We start from the raw sequence: 26,391 nt of genomic DNA, 5'->3' as shown, positions 1-26,391 counted from the left end.
TTTATACTCAAAACAAACATCCCAAATACCAAATTAATGGTAGAAGACATGAAAACATGCATATTTTTGCATAAATCAAGATAGATATAACATCCATTGTACATTAATGATCTAGAATCTAGATTCTTCTCCTCTTGTCTAGCCTTTGCCTCTACCTTGATTGTCTAGGGATATTAGTCAACATTGCCCAATTTTGATCAAACTACCTAATTCAAGACTTAAAATATGGTAGAAAAAGCTTAACATGTTTGATCGATGATTTTGACTTGATTGAAAGGTAATTTTTTGCTAAGGGCGTGCCGCGTGACAAAGGAGTTCAACAATTAACACCACCAACACTAGGGTACATATAGGGCTTGGTGCTCTTGATTAAATGCTAATCGCATACCTTCATACTTGATATAATCTAATGAAATGCCACAATCCCATTGATCCTGAATTCCTGAAAACTGTTAAGTCCACTGAATTTTGAATAGGATATGAAATTCTATTTTCTCCATATGAAGTCCAATGAGGCTGGAACCACTCTCAAACATCCTGAGTCATTTCATGGTAATGTTAAAAATTTAAGTAAAAGGATGAAAATGAAAAATAAAGGAGAATGTCACTTTTACTTTAAGAATTTAACATTACCATGAGGGAGCATCTGCTATATTTATATTTTTTTTTGCCTTCATTCGTCACCCTAACCCAAGGTGGACCCACCCCCAACAAGCAAACTCACCTAAAATTAAAAAAAAATTTGAAAAAAAACGATTTTCTAAACGCTTTTCCGGAAGCTTTTCTGGAAGCGTACGGAAGCGTACGCTTCCTCCTTCGAAGCGCCACGCTTCCGACGCCCGAAGCATCGTACGAAGCGCGCTTTGGCGCTTCAGAAGCGGCGCTTCCGTACAGCGCTTCCAAATTTCCAGGAAGCGGCTAAAAAAGCCGAAGCGGCACTTCCGAATTCGGAAGCGCCGCTTCCGGCCAAGCTTCCTAGGCGCTTCCATACGGGACGTGCTTCGGGGCTTGGAACCGTGGGGGGGGGGGGGGGCGCCGCTTCGTGCAACACTGCTCTTTATTGTTTATGCTTTGGTAGTTGTTTGATGAAGAAGAACACTAAAATAATCTAGCTAAAGAGAATATCCTAATCTAATGAAGTAAAAAGCATTCACAAGCAGTTATCATTAATAGAGAAATCACCTAATTGCTATGCCCTAGATTTCTCAACACATCAGACTATCGTGGTGAGGCACCTTTCTCAAAACTGTATGTTATACTTTTATAATTATAGTGTTCAGATGAGCAGGCAGCTCAGCACCAAAGGACAAGCAGGTTTTTTCCAGGAGCATCAGACAACCAACCATTACTTCATACTCAAGGCCATTATCAAGGAGGCTTGTCATCACTCTTCGAAAGTGTTCTACTCTTTTGTAGACTATTAGACAGCTTTTGACATAGTAGTGAAGTAGGCTTTGTTCCAAAGACTTCAAGATATTGCATTTCAAACACCCTCTTAACTGCCATCATGCAACTCTACAAGTCAATTCTTGGCTGCTTCTGAACAGTCCATGGTCTCTCTAACTTCATCCAGAGCACCATAGGAGTCAAACATGGATGCCTCCTTTCATAGACACCCTTTGGGATATACATCAAAGCTCAGGAATTATTCCTCCACAAACCAAATTCAGGATGAGAATGATTAGCATTTTTCTTATGTGTTAGCCAATATTGCACCCTATTTGTGGTGATATTCATCTCTCCTTCAACTGCATTTTCTATGTCTACCTTCTTCAGCTTGCATAGTAAAAAGGCTGGACAGAATTAAATTATTTGCTACTGTAATAAATATTTCAGATTCAGTCATAAAGGCTGAAAATTCTATGAAATAAATTCAGGGGACCTCAAGTAAATGAGCTGAAATTTCAAATTTCAGAAGTGTTTTAAGTTTTAAAGTGTAGATTTCCAAATTTTCTACAGTATTTTCATTGTTTATTGGAATGTTAATAGTTAATGAAATTTTTGAGCAATGTTCTACAAGTGCCAGGTTTCAAAGCTGTAATTTTATCAATCTCAAAATCTTTTATCCCTTCCCCTTTAAAATGCATATGGTTCTGAACTATTTCATATAATATGAATGACTGAATCACTCAATGCTTTAGAAATATAAGTAGCATAGACAATATATAATATGTTCCCTGCTAACGTGTGAGACACCATGCTTTATTGAAAACATGAAGTAACCAATCTTTACAGGAGTAAATGTCAAAGAAAAGTAAGGACAAACCATAGGTGTTCTAGATCACGATTTTAAAAACTCACTTCTTTGAATTGATCATTCGATATATAAACTGCATCTCGATTTGTTCCAACTCTTCCAGATGGTACTGACGTGAAAAAAGGAGTTTCTCCCAATATGTTTCCATCAAGAACACTGGCTGGTGGCCTCAGAAAGAGTTCCACATCTGGCGACCGTCCAAATTGTGGAATCCTTGTATCCAACTTTGTTGAAACAATCACAGTTCGTGACATCTCAGGGTCAACCTAGAGATAATAAGATAGGCATAGACTCAATATTGGACAAATGTAACTCATGAATGATCCAAAGTATCCCACTTGTAATCAAATGACAATACATAGCATTGAGCAAACATTTTTATTGGATCTACATCACAATAACTTTTCTTAATTTGAATTGAACTTGACACGTTTTATAAATTAACATGGCTATTGAAGTTAACCACCAAGCCCTTCTAATTAGTAATATTCAAGGAAACTGTAAACTCCATAACTAAAGATGAACTACCGTAAACATTAAATTGATGGGCAGGAAAATCAAAAGTGATATACCTGCATAACAACTCGACGGGTGGTCGCATTGCTCCAATCACTGCAGTCTTCAAGGCATAATATAATATATTCTTTATGCTGCATCTTGCTGCGAACAAGTGCCTCTACAGCACGTGCTTGAGACTGCAAAAATTAATATGTTTGGTGATAAACAAATTTATAAAGCAAGGAGAATATCTTTCTAATCTAATAAATATATAAGCTTTAAGGACAATACTAACTGTTGCATTTTTCTTGATGTAACCAAAAGTGTCAGCATAATGTACTTATACAAACTTAACCTAAATGAGAAGGAAAAAAAGGATAGCCAACTTTCGAAAGCAAATGAAAAAGAATGAACACTTACTAGAAACATAGCAAGTGTCCAAAAGTAACAAATAAAAAAAAGACATGCAATCAACCTCCCTGAGAGTTTTTTGTTGAGAACAATTTTTTTATAATTCTAATAAACGGGCTAAACAGTCTTCTGATTAGTGTTAGGGTTGGTGAGCTTTCGTTGAAGCAATGGCTTCCAGCTCTAGAGAGGAGGGTATCTGAGGGGAAGAATGTGATGGCAGAAGGTAAGGTAAAAATGGTTTCATCAAATTCAGTTATAGGCAAGAGAAAAGATTTTTATTGGAGGAAACTAAGGAAAGCAAGTCAATGCCTGGAAAAAGCAGTACAAAATCCATGCTTGCAGATTTTTCTTTCCATAGATCAGCTTTGTGGTTGAATAAATGCAAAAAGGAAGGTGAAGGGTTCCATTGAACTAAATTTCTGTGTAGAGGGCTTCCTCATAGCTGTAATGTCCCTTTTCGAGTAATGGCTACAGGACGTCAACTTAGTAGCCTATCCAATTCTCATAGGCTATAGTCGGAAGAAGGGGATCAATTAATTTAATTATTTTATGTTATTTGTAAGGTGATGTTGAGTAATTAAATTAAAACGGGTGTTATTTTATGACCCATGGTATCTACTATTGACCCATGGCATTTTTTACAACCCATGGTATTCCAATGATAAAATTATAAAAAGAAAATTAAAGCTCACGAAGTGTATGATCTGGTTAATTGTGAATTTGATTTGGAGAGCTTCTGTAGCTTGATGTGCAGAGGTGAAACCTTCGTGAGAATCAGTTTCAGTGGTGAGACTAATCCACCCTAGCTGATTAAAATTGGCTTCAGTGGTGAGACTATTCACCTTAGCTGATCCAAGGGAATAGTCACTTAGATTCTTCATAGGGATTTAACATGAAGAATAGAACTGATTTTTCCCACAGATCATGGAACTTGGAGACAGGGCCAATTTATTCATTGCAGCAGTTTCAGGGTTTTCTGGGCAGCTCGAATTCATCTTGAGGAGGCCAAATTAATTGTGGTAGGCCGAATTCTATTGGGCAGCTGAATACTTTGTGGAGGCCGAATTTCTCTGAATTATCTAGAAAATCCGAGTTAATTGAAGAAGGCTGAATTCATTGTGGAGGCAAAGTTTCATTGTGGAGACCAAGATAAATGCGGAAGCTGAGATCTTTGTTGTGGAGGCCGAATTAATTAATTCAGACCAGAGTTTCATTGTGGAAGCCAAGATAAATAAGGACACCAAGGTCGAATTAATTAATTCAGACCAGAGTTTCATTGTGGAAGCCAAGATAAATAAGGATGCCAAGGATGAATTAATTAAAGGAGGCTGAATTCTTTAGCTGGGAAATCCAATTCTATTTGGAGAGCCGAATTAATTACTAGCAGCATTTCCAGTATTTGTTTGTGGGCCAAATTGATCCTGACGAAGCCAAATTATTCCTTGGAGAGCTAAGATATTGAAGAAGCCAAGTTGATGCTGGAGAAACCAAATTCTTCCCTAGGAGATTCAATTTATTGATGAGGCCGAGCTGCCGAGTTATTTTTGAAGAGGCTGAGTTCTTCTTTGAGAAGCCAACAAGTGTCGTTGTTGAAGCAAACCCCAGGTTTCGAAAATAAATCTGCATGTAACTTCTTGATCTGGTTTAATAAAAATTTGGCTGGGACATTTGGTGTCTATTTGGTGAATTTATTGAGTAAAATTAATTAGCAGTGGTTTCCTTAATTTTATTGTGTAATATTCGCATGCAAAGTGTTTGAATAAATAATTGCTTGCAAAGTGTTTGTCGAAACACCTGAAGGAATATTTGAAAATTTTGCAAATAGGGATATTACAATAGCAGTCTTCACCAAAACAGAGGGTCGAGATCAAATTTTTGAAAGAGGTCCATATTTCTTCAACTCTGACTTGTAGATGCATATCTAGCATGACATCTTCTATCCTAAACAGGAGAATTTTTGGAAGGCCCCTGTTTGGGTGCATTTATATTCACTCCCGCAGCCTTTTTGGAGAGAAGATACTGGAGGGAAACAGCAATGTGCTTGGCATATATGCAAAGGTTCCAGAAGTAACAAAAGCTGAGATGTATAATAACTATGCTTGAATCTGTGTTGATTTGACATTTCACACCCACTCCCAGAATCCACTGTTTTCAATTACCAGAATGAGAATGGAACCAACAACTGGATTATGAGCAGGTAGCAATGTAGCATTTCATTGCCATTAATGTAATGACCACAGCCATCTCATGAGAGATTGCCCTTTAAATACTCTGACGCAGCAAGAACAGAAGAAGAATGTTGATGGATTATCATGTAGGAATTTACAGGGTAAGTTCCTCAGAAAGAATACCAAGAGGACACCGCTCACAACCAGATCTCAAATCAATACACCAGTATTTTTGACGTGGTTAAAACCCTCAGAGTGCAAGGAGGGAAACAGTCCACGGCCTGTCCCAACGTGGGTACAGACAATTTATTAATCAAAGAATGAAAATTTACATAAGCTTCTCTCATGCACGGATTACCCGAACAATGACCCTCCATGCGCTTTAAATAGAACTCATGGACCAATCGGGTGTCAAGCCACGGATCAAGTGTCGGTAATACCGAGGTGAGAGTGAACCGTCGGATCACTACATATCGTGACCGTCGGATTGTAAGTTACAAAATGTACAACGGTAAAGAAACACACTTTACCTAACTCTAACCTAACTCTATACTAGACCAAGTTGAACTTAACTATATCCTATGTGTCGGAATATCCTAACATCCCCCCTTAAGAACAACTTGGGATAGGATTGAAGGATTTACAAATATGACACAATAGGAGAAGGAAGGAGGCACTAGAGCCTATCCCCCCTTAGTGACAACTTCCTGAACTCCAAGCATATATCGAAGTTTAGTGAACTTCGCCTCTGTGAGAGCCTTTGTGAAGATGTCTGCAACCTGATCATCTGTTGGACAATATTGCACTTCAAGAACATGGTCATGAATGAGCTTTCTGATGAAGTGCATGTGTAGTTCAATGTGTTTGCTGCGCTGATGCTGGACTGGATCTTTGCATAGCTGAATGGCACTTTGATTATCACACCAAAGTGTGGTTGGATGCTGTTGCTCAAAGCCAAACTCTGATAGGATCTGACGAAGCCACAAGGCTTCCTTACTAGCTTCCACGGCACCACGATACTCTGCTTCTGCTGATGAAAGAGAAATGGCAGCCTGTTTCTTACAAGCCCATGTAATAGGTCCTGAACCAAGAGTGAAGACATAACCGGCAGTAGACTTCCGATCATCAAGGTCACCAGCCCAATCAGAATCAGTGAAACCAACTAACAGAGGAGCTGCTTTGGCACTGTAATGAATCCCAAACTGTACTGTACCTCGAACATAACGAAGTATTCTTTTAGCTGCTTTCCAATGACTTTCACGGGGGTTTTGCATAAAACGAGCAACAAGGCCAACAACAAAGGAAAGATCAGGACGAGTATGGGTTAAATACAAGAGTTTTCCGACAAGTTGACGGTATAAGGTAGCATCAACTTCAGGAGAAGTACAAGAGACTGAAAGTTTGACTCCAGACTGAAAGGGAGAAGTGGCTGGCTTACAGTCTTCCATGTGAAAATGACGAAGAATATCACAAGCATACTTGGACTGGGAAAGGAAAATACCCTCTTGGGATTGCAAGACTTGAAGACCGAGAAAATAGTGTAAGTGTCCTAAGTCTGTCATTTCAAATTTCTTTTTAAGGCTGGACTTCACATGGTTTATAAGGTTGGGATCACTACCAGTAAGAATAAGATCATCAACATAAAGAACAAGGATGATGAGAGAGTTGCCCACTTTCTTGGTGTAGACAGTATTGTCAGAATGACACCTAGAAAAGCCAGATTCTAAAAGAAAGCTATCCATTTTGGCATACCAAGCTCGAGGAGCTTGCTTGAGGCCATAAAGGGATTTCTTAAGTCGACAAACGAGGCTGGAGTCTGTTTGTATGAAGCCAATGGGTTGTTCCATATAGATTTCTTCCTGCAAGTCACCATGCAAGAAGGCAGATTTAACATCCATTTGATGGACTTCCCATTTTAAAGAGGCAGCAAGGGAAAGAACAAGGCGGATAGAGTTCATTTTGGCAACTGGAGAGAAGGTTTCAGTGTAGTCAATGCCTTCAACCTGTGAAAAGCCCTTAGCAACTAGACGAGCTTTATGTTTATCAACTTTCCCATCTGGTCCATACTTGGTTCTGTAAACCCATTTGCATCTAACAAGTTTGCGTCCCTTTGGTAGAGGAACAAGATCCCATGTATCATTTGTCATCAATGAATGATATTCTTCATTCATAGCTGTTTCCCAATGTGGATGGCCTGAAGCTTCTGCAAAAGTGTCAGGATCATGATTTACTGGAGCTTGAGCCAGTAAAGAAGAGGCTCTTTCAAACTGAGAACGTGTACGTCGCTGATCTGTAGGATCACCGGCAAGATCACCTGCTGCATCCCGAGTAGCACGGACCCATCTTGGAAGTTGAGGATCCTGAGAAGGTGGGGAAGGATTATCATCCTCGCTTTCATCATCAGAAGAAGAAATGTTTTCAAAGATAGAAGAGATAGGAAGAGGTGGCACATCCGCCGGACTAGGCTCGCAGGCCGATTTATTTTCATCAAATTTTACATCTCTTCTAATGATAACATTTTTGGACTTAAATGGAATAAGTCTATAGCCTTTTACATCTTCAGAATATCCAACAAAAGTACATTTCTCACTCTTAGGTTCTAAGGCTTTATGCTTTTCATCTGGAATATGGGCCCATGCTTCACTTCCAAACACACGAAAGTGACTTACATCTGGTTTAATGGAACTCCAGGCTTCTTCTGGAGTGATATTCTCTAGAACCTTAGTAGGAGTGCGATTGATTATATAATTTGCACAATTAATTGCTTCGGCCCAAAAACTAAGACTGAGTCCTTTAGATTGCAGCATACAATTAGCCATTTCCTTTAAGGTGCGATTTTTCCTTTCAGCTACACCATTTTGTTGTGGAGTGTATGGAACAGTATGTTGCATTTGAATTCCATTTTCGGTGCAAAAGTTGATGAATGCATTTTTAACATATTCTCCACCATTATCAGTTCTTAGCTTAAGAATTTGATGTCCAGATTGTTTTTCAACGAATGCTTTGAAGGCCAAAAAGGTGGTAAATACTTCGCTCTTGAGTTTTAAGAAGTATACCCAAGTGCGTCTGGAGAAATCATCAATGAAAGTTAAGAAGTACTTGCAGCCAGAGAATGAAGCAACAGGAAGAGGACCACATAAATCACTGTGCACAAGCTGTAAAGGGGCTGAGGCGTGCCAAGAGGCACGTTTGTCAAAACTGTCCCGATGATGTTTTCCGAGTACACATCCGGAACAAACACCATCTTTGCAAGATACCATAGGAAGACCTGTCACCATGTTTTCTTTACATAGATGCTGAAGGGAGCGATAGTTTAAGTGACCATACCGCTCATGCCAAAGTTTGCTCACTTCATCATTATGAGCAACAAATACTGAGGGAAGATGGGATGACCCAAAGTTGTGAAACTTATACAACCTTTTGGAATCATCAGCAAGACCAGTAGCTAGAATCTGTTTAGGATCTTTTAGATCCTTGATTACAACATCATGAGGTGAAAATTCAACAATTTTACCTTCACCTGAATGAGTTATCTGATAGACAGATAGAAGGTTGCAGGATAAGTTTGGAACACATAATACATCATTGAACTGACCATTGTCTAGATGAACAGTTCCAGTCCCTACAACATTAAGAGATCTATCATCACCAACATATATATTTTTGGTGTTACAATCATTTAAAGAAGAAAACATGGCTTGGTTTTTGGCCATGTGACAAGAGGCTCCAGAATCAATGAGCCACTCATGAGAATGAGAAGAAGAAGAAGATACATTTAATGCATAACCAGACTGAGATGATTGACGATGACATGCAGAAAATGCCGTTCCTGAAGTTGAAGTTGAAGTAGGCTCCAGATGGATGTTATGTTTCTTCATTGCGGCTTCCAAGGCTTCCATCTTCTTAAAGCATTTAGATTCTAAGTGGCCATCTCGATTACAAAAGTTACAATGTCTGTCAGTCTTCTTCCATTTGTTTTTATTGGTCTTGTCATATTGCTGAAATGATTTTCATCTTGAGGCTGAGTTGGTTTAGGACCATTCCTTTGAGGATAAGACTTCTTAGGATTCTTTGAATTTGGTTGCTGCTGGGCGGCTAACGCTTTCGAGGAAGAGTTTCCAAGATTAAGAAGACCAAGGTGTAAGAGTTTTTCTTGTTCTCTTATTAAGGAATCACAAAAGGAGTCAAAGGAAGGGGGCTTGTAGTCTTTGCCTTGACAAATGAAAGCTTCCCTGGTAGAATGGAAAGTGGAAACAAATACAGAGTAGGCTGGTCCCAACTTAGTAAGGATGGAATAAATAAGGTTACCATCTTCTTTCTTAACTTTAACACCTTCCAAGAGATATCTAAGGGTCTTGAATTTGGACAAGAAATCTTCAATGCAAGAAAAATTATTAGGATCCAAAGTAAGCAACTCATTCTCAAGTTGATGGGCTCTAATTTCATTTTTAATCCCAAAAACTTTAGCAAGTTTTTCTAATGCTTCATGAGGAGTTTCAATTTCTGCAATGTGGAATCTAAGATCAGGAGAAACAGACATTCCTATCAAACCACGTGCTTGATCTTGTCGATTTTCCCATTTTTCGGCCTTGTCTTCATCTTTGGGTTTCTTCTCTTGGTCTGTGGCTATTCTGAAGAGACCTTTACTTCTAAGTAAATCTCCCATGTAGGCTACCCATTGGAAGTAGTTAGTGCTGTCAAGAATGACTTGGCATGGACTTTCCATTTTTTGAAAAACAACTGAAGCTGAAGATGCTGAAAGTAAGTGGTCCAATGGATAGATCTCGAAAAAATAGGCGGTTTTAAAAAAAACGGCTCTGAAAAAGGCTTCCGGATGAAGAAGTTATGGCTTTTTTTAAAAAAATTGTTGACGTTGCCGGCAAAGTGCGCGAATGTGCGGGAATGAAAAAATCCGCCCCCACAAAATGGAGACTTGAACCCAAGACCTCTACTCTCTTAAAAGGTCTTTGAACCAATTGATCTATACAAAATATTTGAGAGAGAGAGAGAGAGAGAGAGAGAGAGAGAGGGGGGGGGCCTCGATTTGCGTGCTTGCCTTGGGAAGACTCTTTTCCCCTACAAAACACAAAACACAAAACCCAACACGAATATCCAAAGAAAAACGAACCTTACGGCTCGAAGTTAGCTTTAGCCAAAAAACTAGAAATTTTAAAAAAAATCTCAAAGTTAGCTTTTAGCCGAAAAACTAAATATTTTTCTCAATGTTTCTGATTTTCCGAGATCACACTAAGGTGCAGGGAAAAGAGCATACGCATGAGAAAAATCCTTTCTTTCTGTTTCTGATTTGCCCAGATCGCACAGAGTCGCAGGGCAAAGAGCATACGCAGAAATGAAAGGTATAGATCCGGAAAAAAAAAAAGGCTAAATAAACCGAAACCGAAATAAGCAGAGAGAAAATGACAGTAAACTGCAAAAAAAACACTGTATACCTCCCGATCTGAAAAATGACACAGCTAGGGCTACCGGAAACCTTTTCGCGTGAAACGAAAGGGGTTCCTCACTGAAACAGATGCTCTGAACGCAACAGAGCAGTCCTCTCGGCCCGAAAGCAGTCAGAAACAGCAGATCTAGGAAACGACAGCCGCATGCAGTTCTACCGGCTTCAGATTTGGATCACCAACGGACGCGGCCCTCAAATAGCTCCGATACCATGTAGGAATTTACAGGGTAAGTTCCTCAGAAAGAATACCAAGAGGACACCGCTCACAACCAGATCTCAAATCAATACACCAGTATTTTTGACGTGGTTAAAACCCTCAGAGTGCAAGGAGGGAAACAGTCCACGGCCTGTCCCAACGTGGGTACAGACAATTTATTAATCAAAGAATGAAAATTTACATAAGCTTCTCTCATGCACGGATTACCCGAACAATGACCCTCCATGCGCTTTAAATAGAACTCATGGACCAATCGGGTGTCAAGCCACGGATCAAGTGTCGGTAATACCGAGGTGAGAGTGAACCGTCGGATCACTACATATCGTGACCGTCGGATTGTAAGTTACAAAATGTACAACGGTAAAGAAACACACTTTACCTAACTCTAACCTAACTCTATACTAGACCAAGTTGAACTTAACTATATCCTATGTGTCGGAATATCCTAACATATCAAAGTGAAGAAATCAGGCCAAGGTCGAAAGCAAGGGAAGAACCAGGAGCAGAATGCACAAAACAACCCCTCCAAAAAATTCCATGCTCTTGCAGGCCTAGATAATGAAGATGGGATAGCATGGGAAAAGGCAGTTCAGCAACTTGAGATTTCGCAAAAAAAGATTGCAACGTCCTTGGGAGCTAACAAACCTGCATCAAATAAGTCTGTTCCTGTTGTCTCATCTGGGAAGGAGACTAAATCAGGCAATAATCAGATTAGTTCAGAGTACCCAATGCAGGATATAAGAAAATTCATTCAGGGTGCTACAGAACAAAAGGTGAACATCTCAGAAGCCTTGGCCCATGTTACCGCTCAAACGAGCAGGGGTCCTAAAAGGGAATCCTTGAAGGGTTACTACTAGGCTACGGGCAACAATGGAGCGATAGCCCACTGTCACCTTGTTAATTTTAGGTATGTTCTATGCTTAGAGCAATTTATTTCAATTTTCACAGTTAGCTCAATATCTTTTCCAGACTAGCAATCACATCAGCATTAAAGTAAACTGCAGATAGAACATAAACATAAATCGCAGAAGACAAGCCAAGACAAGAGGACACAAGATGTGGCGCTAGCCAAGGACAAACCCCAACGTGGGGAAACCCTTGATCAATTCTTCTTACATGTTCTTCAATAGTTCAGCAGAGAGAGAGAGATAGTACATTTACAACAGAAGTCAACACTTTGACTTATCTAGATAAGAGCATAGATCATCTCTAAGAAGATGATACATGAGATCAGTTGATACATGTTACTTCAACTGATTCTCCAAGGTGACTCCTTCACCTATCATTTTGCTGCATCCCGTCATCATGTTGCACCTCACCGTGCTACACCATGCTGCACCCATCATCACAATGTTGGACTTCATGACCATGCTGTAAACATCATACTGCTGCACCTTATGCTGCACTGTTGTCCCATGTGTCATAACCATGTTGTCATACAGCATGTCTCATGTGCTTGCAGCACCATGCTTGCCACTGCTATCCATGATGTCCACGTTTGCCATGTTGCACCATGCTTGCCATGTTGTCCATGTTGCACCATGCTTGCCATGCTGTCCATGCTTGCTATGTTGTCCATGCTTGCTGCTGTCCCATGCATCTATACAACACTATGTACCTTGCAGTCCCATGCATTTATACAGCACTATGTACCTTGTTCTCCTATTTACTTTGCTGCACTAGTTAGCAGTTGTCCCACTTGTGCCACTGCTGCACAATTGTCATAGCTGTCCTGTGTCATTGGGTTGTCCCATCAAAGTTGCCATCCCAACATGCTGCTGTCCCGACTCCCATTGTCCTATTTGTTAGTGACATTGCAGCTCCTATTTGGTAGTATCCAACATCTTTGTATTGTTGTTCATGGACAAAATTCGATCACTGGTTAGGGCACCCTCCTATAACCTATAGCAGTCCAACAATCAGCCCATAACTCACCTTGAATTATGCGGCCTCCCTTTCTTTACAAGGTAGGTGACCTCGCTGGTTGAGGAGACACCTACAGCTCCATGTAGAGGGTTGTTTTGACCATCAAAACAATACTTACAGGCTTGCGGCTTTCACACGGACCTTGCTGCCTCTTCAAGTGGTCACAAGGGTGACCTTAATGTCCCTTCTCCTTCGCTGAAGTAGGCCTTGGATTGCTGCCTTCTAGCCCAGCTCCTAGGCCCTCCTAACAACAGCTCAGTCCTCCAAAAGACCCATGACTTTGCTGCGGCTAGGACCTATTAGGGCAGCGTATATCCTTATCTTGACTGCGGCTAGGTTACCCTTGAGATAGCATAGGTTAGGGCTGCCTTAGGATAGTGTTAGGGCTGCCTTCCATCTGCGTCTAGGGCTACCTTCCATCTGCGTCTAGGGTTGCCTTCTATCTACGTCTAGGGCAGCCTCTTTTCCTCCTTCGTCTAGGGCTTCCACTCCTAGATTTCTCTTCAACTAAAACCCAAGACAAGTGGAGAGAAATCAAGATAGAAGTGTGTGTGAGAAATGACTCTCAAGTCATCTCCTTTTATACTATAACGTTGAGCACTTGTGGGGTTTATTTGATTGTTGGCCGACCTTGATGAATTGTCTTATAACACAAATAAATTTATAACTCCATGAATACTTATCAGAAATGGATGATCTTTAGATCAATCCTACACCTCTCGATGAGAGGGATCCAAGAAAAATATCAACTACCATAAATAAGATGACCCACATGGAGTTTGGCCCTAGTTTCCAATTTTAACACTCCCCCTCAACTAGGGAGAACTCCATCTGCTGATCCATATGTCCGATTGTACTATCTCTGCCATCAGTTCCCTGCACTGCTCTGCTGAACCATGAAAAAGAAGAATTGATTGAGAATGTCTCATACCATTCTCTACTGACCCGAAGTCAGTTTTATTGATCCTAGATCAATATCACAAGAGAGTGTCTCAATCCACTCATACTAATCCCATATCAGTTCCATTGATCCCAGATCAAAAGAGGTCATCCTAGCATAGGGAGTATGGTAGATACAACGATGCGTCCATCAATAGTACTACCATGGTCCCTGTTGTCGCGCGGATTGGCACGACAACGCTCAGACCGGGGGCTGTCACTCTGATCCCCGATCCCTACGTTTAAGCCTGTCTCCCGCGGCTAAGGGGGGTAGTCCCTGTGAGATGATGAGACCAACTGTCGACCAGTTGGTTGGGAGACACGAGATACGATAAAAAAGCACTTGATGGACTTGATTAATTTAGTAGACCAGTGCCTTAAGAGATTGTGGTTAAAACGATTACTTGTTAGATGATATAGAAACATGAACCGTGAACAGCAATCATTTATCATCAGCTAAATCACAATGCTCTTAGAATGACCAAAACGATATCCAGTAATTGAGAATTTTTGAAAAGATGAATGCTTTAAACCACCACGAATCATAAACCATTAACCAGATATCAATTTCGCATCTCGACTTGAAAATTTAGATCTCAGCGTGAAAGATATGACAATTCCTGAAAATAACTGGATCTAAAAAATTTCCAAAATTTTTTTTTTTTTTTAAATAAAATCTAAAAATAAAAATCTAAAAGTTAATCTAAAACTAAACTATAAATAAAATTTAAACTAAACCAAAATTAAAATAAATCCCTTTTTTTTTTATATTATATTTTTTAAAGTAAAGATAAAAGAAGTCTAACAAAATATTATAAATGAATCCTAAACTAAAAGTAAAACTTAAACTTATTAAAATATTAAAATCTAAAATTATAAAAGATCAAACCTAACCAAGACTAAAACAGCATCTAAGCTAAAGATTATTCTAAAACCTAACAAATTAAACTCTAAACAAACATTTTAATAATCCTAAAAAACAAAGCGTATTAACCTATGACTAAATGAAAATAAAGATTAAGTAAAAATAAATTTGAAACTAACGCATACAACCAAAATCGTATATACAAAAATGAAACCAATGAAGAAAGCGACCAGGCGAATGATCCGGGTTTTTACACAGTCGATGGCGGCAGCGGGCAGAAACTTGAATCGGTTTTGAAAACTTACCTGGGCGATTTACCTGTCGATTTAATCGATTGCGGAATCCTGGACTAACGCGTTTATCCTGCGCTTATCAACTGCTACTCACCATGCCGTCGATGTTAATGGTAAATGAGCATAGGTTTTTGTTTAGAAATGCTCCGGCGTGAATGAGGTCTGCGTGATGGAATTTGGCTTGAAAAACTTCGACGGTAAACAGAGGAACCTCCACACCTGCGTAACAACAGTTTGAAAGGCAGCAATGGTATTACACGCAGCCGTGCTCACACAATAAAACGAATGTCAATGCCTGAAACGCAGGTGCGTGGAGAAAACGGCCACGTGAAGGAATGAGATGGCCACGATTTTGCTGTTTGCTGCCCTGAAGAATTTCTGCTCAAAGACTTTGACTGGGCTCGGATTTTCCAGAGAAACTTAGCCGTTAACTGAGAGTGGCATTCCGCGCAGAAAGATCCTCGACATCATCCACAGGCGTTAAAAAATTTATGCAGCAAACTGTAATGTATCTCCAGCAATAACATTTGCGTGAGAGAGAGTCGGCTTGACAGCAGAGAGAGAGCAGCGTTTCACAATTTTCTGTGGTTTATCTGGCAAATTAAAACGTGAATTCCATTTGGATCTTGGGTTTTCTGGAACGCTTGTATTCAGTGCTCAGTAGATCCCTGCGTTTCTATGCAAAAATATTTTCTGATGCCTGTCACCTGAAATGACAAAATTACCCAAAATGATAGTAATATGTACATAAACCAAAATCAAAACCCTAATGAAAAATCTATGTAAAGTAAACATACAAAACCCTAGATCAGAAAAATTTGAAACCCTAAGACAGCTGATTAATGTACAGATTTGGCCCCTTAACAGCCAGATTTAGCAATGAGCACAGAAATATTTTAAAGAAACAAAGATTTCAGATTGTCACTGTGAAGAACTTCAGAAAATCTCTCATGCAACTTAGAAAAATAAACCGAATGATAAACCCAGGATCAAATCCAACTGGGCTCAGCAAAAAATGCTTGCGGGAGTTGGCTGGTTCAGCCGAGAACTTCCCCGAACGCCCACAAAATTTCCTTCAATGATGTTTTCTGCACAGCTCAAAACAACTGTCAATAAAGAGGGCAAAAATGCTGTTAGATCTCAGGAAGTAATGGAGATACCTGCCATTACTTCAGAAACCCTAACAACACCCAAACCCTAGCAAGTGAGCAAGATACCTGTACTCACAATACTCTACAAAAAAGCTATTATTAATGGCTGAAAATAACATATGCAGAAAATGAAACAATCTCACAGCATTTCAAGAGAGTAACACCAGCAAGATATAGACCCCAAAGTCTTCTTTTATTAACCAGAAACAGATTTACAAGAGAGCTTCTTCAGTATCAGACACACAGATCCAATGATCTGAAAATGACCCCTAGCACCCTATTTAAAGGAAATGATCCCAACGGCTATTTCGAGTGATCCATGTAGAAATGATCTCGACTGTTGATGAGGATCAAGACATCTCTTGATCTCATCCGTCGATTTATTCACTTAAAATATTATTATTTTATTAGTTAGGGTTTTTACTTTATTTTTTTAATTTTTTATTATTTTTTATTATTTTAAAATTTTTTAAATTTTATTTCATTTTTTAAATTTTTAAATTTCTTAATTTTTATTTATTTTATTATTTTATTTCATTTTTTAAATGGATCATCGAACTAAGCCTTCGGAAACATCACCTAGGACCTAGGACTTAGGACTCACGAGGGGATTTAAAACATTTTCAACCCTCAAGACACATTTCATGATGACTTTTTACAATTTACATCTCAAGGGGACAAACCCACTTAATACAGACCCTCACAAATCACCCAGCTCTGCGACACAACGATAATCTAGCAGATCAACACACTAGGATTCTCCTAAAATTCCAATGACAAAATCCATCCCGACTTTGGGGTCAGGTTTGAAGGAAAACTCTGCCAATCCATGGATCGGTGAGACAAAAAACCTTCCGGGACGTAGATTACCACTAGAAAGTTAGGTCCACCTAGGCAAATTCACATACACGACTCATATCTGCTAAGATTATTTACAATTAATACATGCAGACTGGGTTTACAATTAGATTGATCAAGCTGCTGATGACTGCTGGATGGCACGGAAACGCTGATCAGGTGCTGCCCCTTTTTCTTTGCAAAAAGGGGGGTGTACTGCATGGGTAGCTGACCAGTAGTGGTCAACAGTCCCTAACCCCATTTCCCTACTCATTGGCCAGATGAGAGGTACTTCCCTTGAGTCCCAAACTGCATGGGTAGGATGCCTCGACAGGAGAACCATTCATCCTGTCCCTAAGTCACCTCGGGGTATCACAGGGGAAGGCTGAGCCATTCACCCTATACACAACGCACCATTAGGGGAGGGTGAGTCGCCCTATGGTCACTTGTTGCTCCAAGCAATACCCCAAGCCCTCCGGAGCTCCCAGAGCTCAATGCATGCATCATGCAGGACCTTTATGAGAATGTCTCTCAACGACTCCAAGTCGTTCGGGAAAATCACAAATTTGACCTTTCCGCGGGGCTTTGACAGAATGCCTACGACCTGTACATCAGTCTCAATGCGATAGAGCCTCCTCGCTCATCGATGTACCATATCCCAGATAAGGTAGTATCTGATGTCTATATGCTGGAGCAATCATAGAATACAGGATTCCTCAACAATTAAATCCCCCCCGGTTGACACAGAAGATCACGGTGGTATCCATCATGTGTACAAACAACTCACTGAAGAGTTGCCGCAACCAGGCAGCTTCACACGAGGTCATACTCGTAGCTATGTATTCGGTCTCAGTGGTGCTTATAGCAATCGACTCCTACTTTCTACTCATCTAGAATATCGAGCAGAACCCAAAGAGAATCAACACTCAGAAGTGCTCTTGAGATCCTCCACACTACCTGCCCAGTCAGCATTCAAATAATCATGCAGCTTCATATTTCCGGCAGTGTATCTCAATCCATGAGAGATTGTGCCCCGAAGATATATGAGAAGATTCTTGGCACCAATCTAGTGAGGCTCAACCAAAATATGAGCCCAACATGCTAACTGCAAAACATATATCCGAACGGAAGTTCACCAAGAACATCAATGCAAATGAGTTTATGAAACTCAGAGGCATTTCCCAAATCTGGTCTGGCATCACTACCACATAACTTCTGAAAGTTAAGCTCCATCGAGGTAGTCACGAGCTTGCAGTTCACCATTCCAAATCCGGAATCCAACTCCCTCTTACTTTTGCAAATGAGAGGGTCTGCACCTGTCAGAAAGAGGTCGTCCTCATAAGGTGCCAATATGAGAGGTCTATCATCCACAACCTTCAAGCAATGGTTTGGATCGGCTTCACTCGACTTCACTCCTAGTGAATCTCAGCTTCATCAGACAGCTATCAATCCTCTCATACTAAGCCGGGGGAGTTTTGCTGCAGCCATAGAGGGTTTTCTTGATCATGAATCTCAAACCCCTCGAGTTGTTCCGAACCTGTGGACCTACTACATGAGGGGAATGGTCCCCTTGTAAGATTTTCCTTTGGTACATCTCAAACATGTACCTTCGTGCTCTTTTGAATTCAAGCATCCCTGACACCATCTGACTCACATCAAGTAGGGCCCCATAAAGTAGATCTCCGGTGAGATGTGTCAACTGACATGGTCCCCAATGGACTTCCTGCAACTTGATACAAATTGCCAACCCTGAACTCAAAAGCATCTTTGAAAATTCCATTTTCAAACACATACCTTTCCATCGATGAATGCCACCTTGAAACCTTTGACTTCCATTGCTGAAATGGACACCAAGTTCTTCTTGCGATCAGGTACATAAAAGAGATTTTGTAAATGAATCGAGTTACCCTCATTCAATTGAGGGGTAACATTTCCTACACCCTTTCTGGGATAGGTGGCATCGACTCCAAGTATAATCCCACGATTGTTTCCATCTCTACCAAACTAGAGAGAGCACCCTTCTATCTGTTGAAGTGCTTTGAAGCACTACAATCAATAAGCCAGATTCACAAAGAGTCTGAAGGAGAGGGCCAATACAAGATAACGCTCTTTATCTTATCAGAAACAACATTTGATTCTTCATATCTGGGGTTCCTTGCTTTCTTTGAAGAGTCGGTCATTTCCTTGCTGACCTACATTACATGTCATTCCTCCGATCATTGAAGATGTCCCTGGAATGATTGTTATCATCATCAAGTGATGTGTCCCTACCTCGGACACTCCTTCGCATAATGGTTGAACTTATTACACCCAAGGCATCTGCCTTTCCTTCCACCCTTAGATCCGGACTTCCCATTGAAGTGATCTTTAGGTAGGCCATCAAAAGCTTTCGCTGCGCCATTCTGATAATATTCTCTGCTTCGACTTCACCCTTGGTGAATTTGAAGAGGGATGAGGAACCCATTGATCCTTTCCCAACTTTCTTCGGTGATTGCTCTTTCACTCTTGCTTGGGCATTGTCTTCACCTCAGCTCTGATACCATGTTAATTTTAGGTATGTTCTATGCTTAGAGCAATTTATTTCAATTTTCACAGTTAGCTCAATATCTTTTCCAGATTAGCAATCACATCAGCATTAAAGTAAACTGCAGATAGAACATAAACATAAATCGCAGAAGACAAGCCAAGACAAGAGGGCATAAGATGTGGCACTAGCTAGGGACAAACCCCAATGTGGGGAAACCCTTGATCAATTCTTCTTATATGTTCTTCAATAGTTCAACAAAGAGAGAGAGAGAGAGAGAGATAGTACATTTACAATAGAAGTCAACACTTTGCCTTATCTAGATAAGAGCATAGATCATCTCTAAGAAGATGCTACATGAGATCAGTTGAAGACATGATGCATCAACTAATTCTCCAAGGTGACTCCTTCACCTATCATTTTGTTGCATCCCGTCATCATGCTGCACCTCACCGTGCTGCACCATGTTGCACCCATCATCACGATGTTGGACCTCATGACCATGTTGTGCACATCATACTGTTGCACCTTATGTTGCATTGTTGTCCCATGTGTCATAACCATGTTGTCATACAGCATGTCTCATGTGCTTGCAACACCATGCTTGCCACTGCTATCCATGTTGTCCATGCTTGCCATGCTGCACCATGCTTGCCATGTTGTCCATGCTGCACCATGCTTGCCATGTTGCACCATGCTTGCCATGTTGTCCATGCTTGTTGTTGTCCCATGTACCTTTGTTGCCATGTCACAGCTGTCCCATGTATCTATACAGCACTATGTACCTTGTTGTCCCATGCATCTATACAGCACTATGTACCTTGCTGTCCCATGCATTTATACAGCACTATGTACCTTGTTGTCCTATTTACTTTGTTGCACTAGTTAGCAGTTGTCCCACTTGTGCCACTGCTGCACAATTGTCATAGCTGTCCTATGTCATTGGGTTGTCCCATCAAAGTTGTCGTCCCAACATGTTGTTGTCCCATTGTCCTATTTGTTGGTGACAATGCAGCTCCTATGCGGTAGTATCCAACATCTCTGTACTGTTGTTCATGGGCAAAATTTGATCACTGGTTAGGGCACCCTCCAATAACCTACAGCAGTCCAACGACCAGCCCATAACTCACCTTGAATTATGTGGCCTCCCTTTCTTTACAAGGTAGGTGACCTTGCTGGTTGAGGAGACACCTACAACGCCATGTAGAGGGTTGTTTTGACCATCAAAACAATACTTACAGGCCAGCGGCTTTCACACAGACCTTGCTGCCTCTTCAAGTGGTGACAAGGGTGACCTTAACGTCCCTTCTCATTCGCTGAAGTAGGCCTTGGATTGTTGCCTTCTAGCTCAGCTCCTAGGCCCTCCTAACAGCGGCGCAGTCCTCCAAAAGACCCATGACTTTGCTGCGGCTAAGACCTATTATGGCAGCGTATATCCTTATCTTGACTGCAGCTATGTTACCCTTGAGATAGCGTAGGTTAGGGCTACCTTAGGATAGTGTTAGGGTTGTCTTCCATCTATGTCTAGGGCTGCCTTAGGATAGTGTTAGGGTTGTTTTCCATCTGCGTCTAGGGCTGCCTTCCATCTTCGTCTACAGCTGTCTTCCATCTTCGTTTAGGGCTACCTTCTATTTGCGTCTAGGGCAGCCTCTTTTCCTCCAACGTCTAGGGCTTCCACTCCTAGATTTCTCTTCAACTAAAACCCAAAACAAGTGGAGAGAAATCAAGATAGAAGTGTGTGTGAGAAATGACTCTCAAGTCATCTCCTTTTATACTAAAATGTTAAGCACTTGTGGGGTTTATTTGGCTGTTGGTCGACCTTGACGAATTGTCTTATAACACAAATAAAGTCATAACTCCATCAATATTTATTGAAATCGAATGATCTTTAGATCAATCCTACACCTCTCGATGAGAGAGATCCAAGAAAAATATCAGCTGCCATAAATAAGATGACCCACATGGAGTTTGACCCTAGTTTCCAATTTTAACGCACCTCGGCTAAGTCACCCTACTCTTTACGGATTTTCACTGATGGGAGGAGACCCGCTATTATAAAGATCATGAAATGGATTGACCAATGATAGTGCGAGGGGTGATCTTGGAAGCCTATTCACAAGAGGCTCAAATATGTGGCTTGCTTGTCTTGGAAGACAAGATGTAAGGCTCTCTAGGAAGGGCTTGGGGAAAATTTTTGGGGCTAGGTTTTGAGTATGTGTCTTATAAAGGGGATCCCTAAGTTCTAGAATTCTTGTGGAAACTTGGGTTCCAAGTGATCTTTGAAGGATTAACCTTGATAGTACATGGGACCACACGGGACCAAGTGGACCCGAGGTTCAGTCAAGGGGATAGGATTAAGCAACCAACGATATGTTTGACCTAATTAGGGAGGGGAAAGGGATCAAGGAATGAATTCTAAATGAAAGGAAATGGAAGGATCCCAGTGAGATTTCTAGCCTAAGGGAAACCAAGGGCAAGAATTGGTCTTCGATCTAGGGTTTGCCATATCTCAAGATCCCATTGTCAGAATCTCGTTAAATTTGGAGGGCTTCTTGAGGACACGCCAGTGCAGTTGTGGACCAAAAATCGAAGTATTTGGATGGCTAGATTGTGAGATAATTGATGCCCTAGGTGAACTAGAGGACTAGACCTAGAGAAGAGGGAAGGGGAGAAGGAAAATAGGTTTAAGGTGATCACCTTTGGGTGGACCAGTGCCTGGTCCTTTGGAAAAATTGGAGTCAAGGTAGAATTCTGATCTTGGACCTTTCAACCTTCTAGGTCAAGGAGACCTCAAAGACAATTTCGCTTGGCACTAGTGTAGCAGCAAAAGCAGCTTCAAAGACTTTATACTTCGTTTTACAAGGTAAATGGCTTGTCAAAATGAATTTCAGTAATGAAACATCCCTAGGAACATTCATTCATTATACATGGCCCATACATGAAGCATTCACTATCCAAAAACAAAATTTCCACAACTTCGCATAATAGATGTAGCAAATAAGCCCTAGTATAGCGAAATCCCAACAACATTATATGTGACAAAATTAGAAAGGAAGAATAGCATTAAAATGTATTTACATATATAAGAATACATCCAACCATCCAAAAACTTGCAATCAAGAAGCTCCAAGACATATGAAAATTATCCAAACATCAAAATTCATTCCATGCTCCAAAAAATCGTCCTTCAAGAAGGATAGCGAAAATCTCTAAAGAGATACTAGTTCCAAATCAAAGTGATGATGAGAGAATGAATCAACTCATCGTCTATTTATAAAATGTGTAATGAATTCAATTTAGCTTATTTTGGCCAAATTTAGCACCTAGAATAAAATAATGTGCATAATAACACTAAAACTTGGTGAAAAGCCCACCAAATAGCTCAGTAATACATTAATAAGCCTCTCAAGAGGGTCGAATGATCAACTAAGTGAGTCGTTGGGCCTTTGGGGAGGCCTAATGAAATCCAAAGGGTGCCATAATGTAGGAATGGACTCCCATCATAGTGGACAAGGGGATGGCCCCTTATTTTCCAAGCAAAAACCTATGGTGCTCCCAAGTAGGTATGCGGACACAAGGTCACCCTCATGGGTCTCCAAATGGATTGAAAATGCCTGTAGACCATTTGTAAGGGCTGGAATAATGACATAAGCCCTAGCTCTGCAGCGGGTAACAATCCTCTAGAACTTGTGAAATCTGCCAAGTGTATGGTGCATCTGTGGAGCCGGTTGGGCATGGTGAACCAGGGGCATCATCCTCATCCAAAAGGTGGAATAGGAGCAATCAACGAACATTGTTGGGGATCCATGAAGTCATCTCGGCTATAGTGGAGGCCCATGGCTCTCAATGCTCACCCTACAAGTACTAATGTGGCCCTTTGGAGGGTTAGGACCTCGTATAGGAAGACCAAGCCCTAAATGAAGACCCACCTGCAATCCTGCATAAGATCCAATGTGTCCCCTATGCCCTCCAATACAACAAATCATTAGAATAATCAAGTAATAATGCTTACAAGTCATGGGATCAATGGGGCACTTCATTGTGGCATGCCCTTCCATAGTGGGCTTTGGCAAGTACAAGTGTCTCCAAGCTCAAAAAGGGAGTTAACCAAGCACCCTATTAAGTGGTTTCAACCTCTAAAGGGGGTGACATGTCCATATTACATCCCTTAAGAGGCAAGTGGCAAATGATATAATGATAGAACAAAGCGGGGACCAGGGGAATCATCCAGACCACATGTCAAGGTACATAGGGTAGCTATAACAAGGGACACGCACACCTGGGTATATGAGTGTAGGAGGGAGCAAATCGTGGTACATGAGTTACCCCGGCCTTTGTTTTTCCACGCTTTTTCATATGCCTTTTAAGTTTTGCCTTTATTGATTTTTCTTCATAACTGTTGGGGGCTCCAGGGGATGGAGAGCATGATGTGTGAGATGTGGTAGTGAGTACCCCCTTAAGGTGGGGTGGTTTATTTCCCACTACGGATTGGGACAATCATGGGTTACTTAATGATAGAAGAGGTTCATCTAGGGCCTATAGGAAGTAGGAACCAGGGTGATGGTCATGGAAGGGGGTAGAGCTCATGTTTTGGCTTTTTCCCACGTGCTAAATGTGTTTGTCCTGGCCATCTTTTGCATTTTGTGGTACAATTTCATGTTGAATGTGGCCAATTATGTTTTTTCTTTTCTTTTCTTTTGCATCAACCTCTAGGGCATCATTCTAGGCCCAACCCAAGGTGTGGACAAGGGAACGAAGGAGGCTAACCCTATGTGGACCCAGTGGACACATGTGGGCTCGGATGAGAAAATAGATGAATGGGGTTAAAATGAGTGGAAGGGGAATGATGTGGATGGTATGGGAAGCAAGACCATGCAACGAAAATCGGGATTTCCCATTTGTTGCCAACCCCAAAGCCCAAAGGTTAGTAAAGGAGATCCCACGAGACTAGGATACAAAGGTAACCACAAAATCGGGCAATGGAAACAAGAATACAAACCTAGCCCACTCTTTCTGTCGAATCCCCCCATCAATCCATGCTTAAAAGTGCCCATGACAAGTAAGGAAAATTACTCAACTACACCAATGAAAAGTCATACCTTCGGGGTCAGAAGGCCCACCTTCAAACATACATTCACGACAAGTGGTCGAGGGACCACATCGCTAGCTCAGATGGCGAAGAAAATGGCACATTGAGCTATCTGGTGGCTGCAAGGGGTTGTTGGTTGTTGGTTGAGGGCCATCTAGGAGAAAAATTTTCTCCTATATACACTACCCACAAGTGGTGGGTAACATCTGGCTCCAACTGGGACATAAGCTCTCGGAAAAGTGCGCAAAGCTACTCAAACAGGAGTTCATGAGAACACCAGCAATCTCTTGGTTACCACGGACCAGTTACCCGCACATACAAAGACTAAACACATGGGGCAGCATGTTTTAGTGGTGTCTTATGATCATCCATGCTTAGTATTAGGCCGTAAAAATCAACAGGAAAGAAAAGATATGCAAATTTAATCTAAATGCAACTTAGTTTGTCATGAGAAATATCATATGATGTTAGTTCTAATGAAAAAATCAGCATGCAATGCATCCTACCCTAACATGCATATAGTAATGCTAATAGTAAGTGTAATCATAAACTTAGTGCAACCAACATATCATCATATCAATATATCTATGCCTGCCAATATGATTACTCATGTAGCCAATCCAAAAGTGAATGCAAGCCCAAACACATGGAGGATGTTATGGGTGGGAGGTGGGAAATTATGGTTTCCATGTGAGATAAGAGGAATCCCTAAGAGAAGGAACACAAGTCAATCTAGAAATCCAGAGCCTTCCCTCTAAGTACACAATGGTGGAATGAATGATTATCCTTAAGAACTTCTTATCACAATCATTACTCATAATATTGTGCTTTGTAGTTGCCCCAAGGTTGTGATGAGAGGGGAATGGAGGGTGAGGGAAAGGAGTGCAACAAATGGGTTGCTCGAGGTGAAGGTCACATTGGTGAAGGGAAGTCATGAAGTGATCAAAACCCTGAGGGTGCGTCCAAGGAGGTAAAGTATAATCAATGAGGGGCTCTTCCTCGACACTATACTTGGAAGGGGGAAGGGCTCACGGTCACTTGAGATCATATGACAAGGGGTGAGGGAATCACTTGATGAAGACTCAAGATGATGAACAATAGAAAAGGGCAAAGGGGAAGGTGAAGTCTCAACGGGATCCTTTTCCTGAAAATCCAACTCTAGAGGCTCAAGTGATTTGAATATACTCCCGGAATCATAAGGAAGGTAGGTATGAGCAAGGGCCTTATCAATCCTATCATTGTTGGTATCGAAGATAGGGTCTTCCCAAAAAGGAGAATCAATCATCTCCAATTGCTCTCTTTTATGCGAGGGAAAATGGTAATTCTCCTTCCCAAGGGTATCAATGGATATGTCATCATAAACAATGCCTGGGAGAAAGGGAGGACCACTCTCAACCTCATCCTCCTTGTCAGTGTCATAAATGGGAGCACAGTCAAATTGAGGACCAACAATTTCCCATTTCTCCTTTTCAATATGGAAATAATTTCCAATGTCATTTTCCAAGGGGCTAATGGGATCACCTTCCTCAAGGTTCTCAAAAGGAGAATCATCAGGAGTACTATCCTTGAGAAAGGTAAGGTTAGTCTCAACTTCACTTTCAAAGACTCATTCTTTCTTACACACATGTTGTTATAAACAGCTTTTTCATTGTGTAAATCCAATGATGACTCGTCTTCTTGCTCGTTACTTAGATTCTCAATGTCTTGATGATGCTCGATGAAGGCTTCCTCTTGGATGTTTAATGTAGGGTATAC

General features: G+C 40.9%; 1 protein-coding gene across 1 annotated transcript in view; it reads right to left on the bottom strand.

The window, feature by feature from the left end:
- Positions 1–26,391, bottom strand: part of ARC5 (P-loop containing nucleoside triphosphate hydrolases superfamily protein) — a 363,658-nt gene that overhangs the window by 208,457 nt on the left and 128,810 nt on the right. Inside the window, exons 3-4 of the mRNA XM_089397159.1 lie at positions 2,830–2,952; positions 2,302–2,523 (exon numbers count right to left, since the gene is read on the bottom strand). Coding sequence (XP_089253285.1) covers positions 2,302–2,523; positions 2,830–2,952 — 345 coding nt within the window. The remainder of the gene's footprint in view (positions 1–2,301; positions 2,524–2,829; positions 2,953–26,391) is intronic.

The sequence above is a fragment of the Pinus tabuliformis genome, chromosome 1_2, assembly GCF_031772625.1.
Source record: "Pinus tabuliformis cultivar Carrire ecotype Pingquan chromosome 1_2, CPIR1, whole genome shotgun sequence".
Taxonomy (NCBI): domain Eukaryota; kingdom Viridiplantae; phylum Streptophyta; class Pinopsida; order Pinales; family Pinaceae; genus Pinus; species Pinus tabuliformis.
Note: the sequence above shows the minus strand (reverse complement) of the source record. Positions and strands in the feature narration are given on the sequence as shown.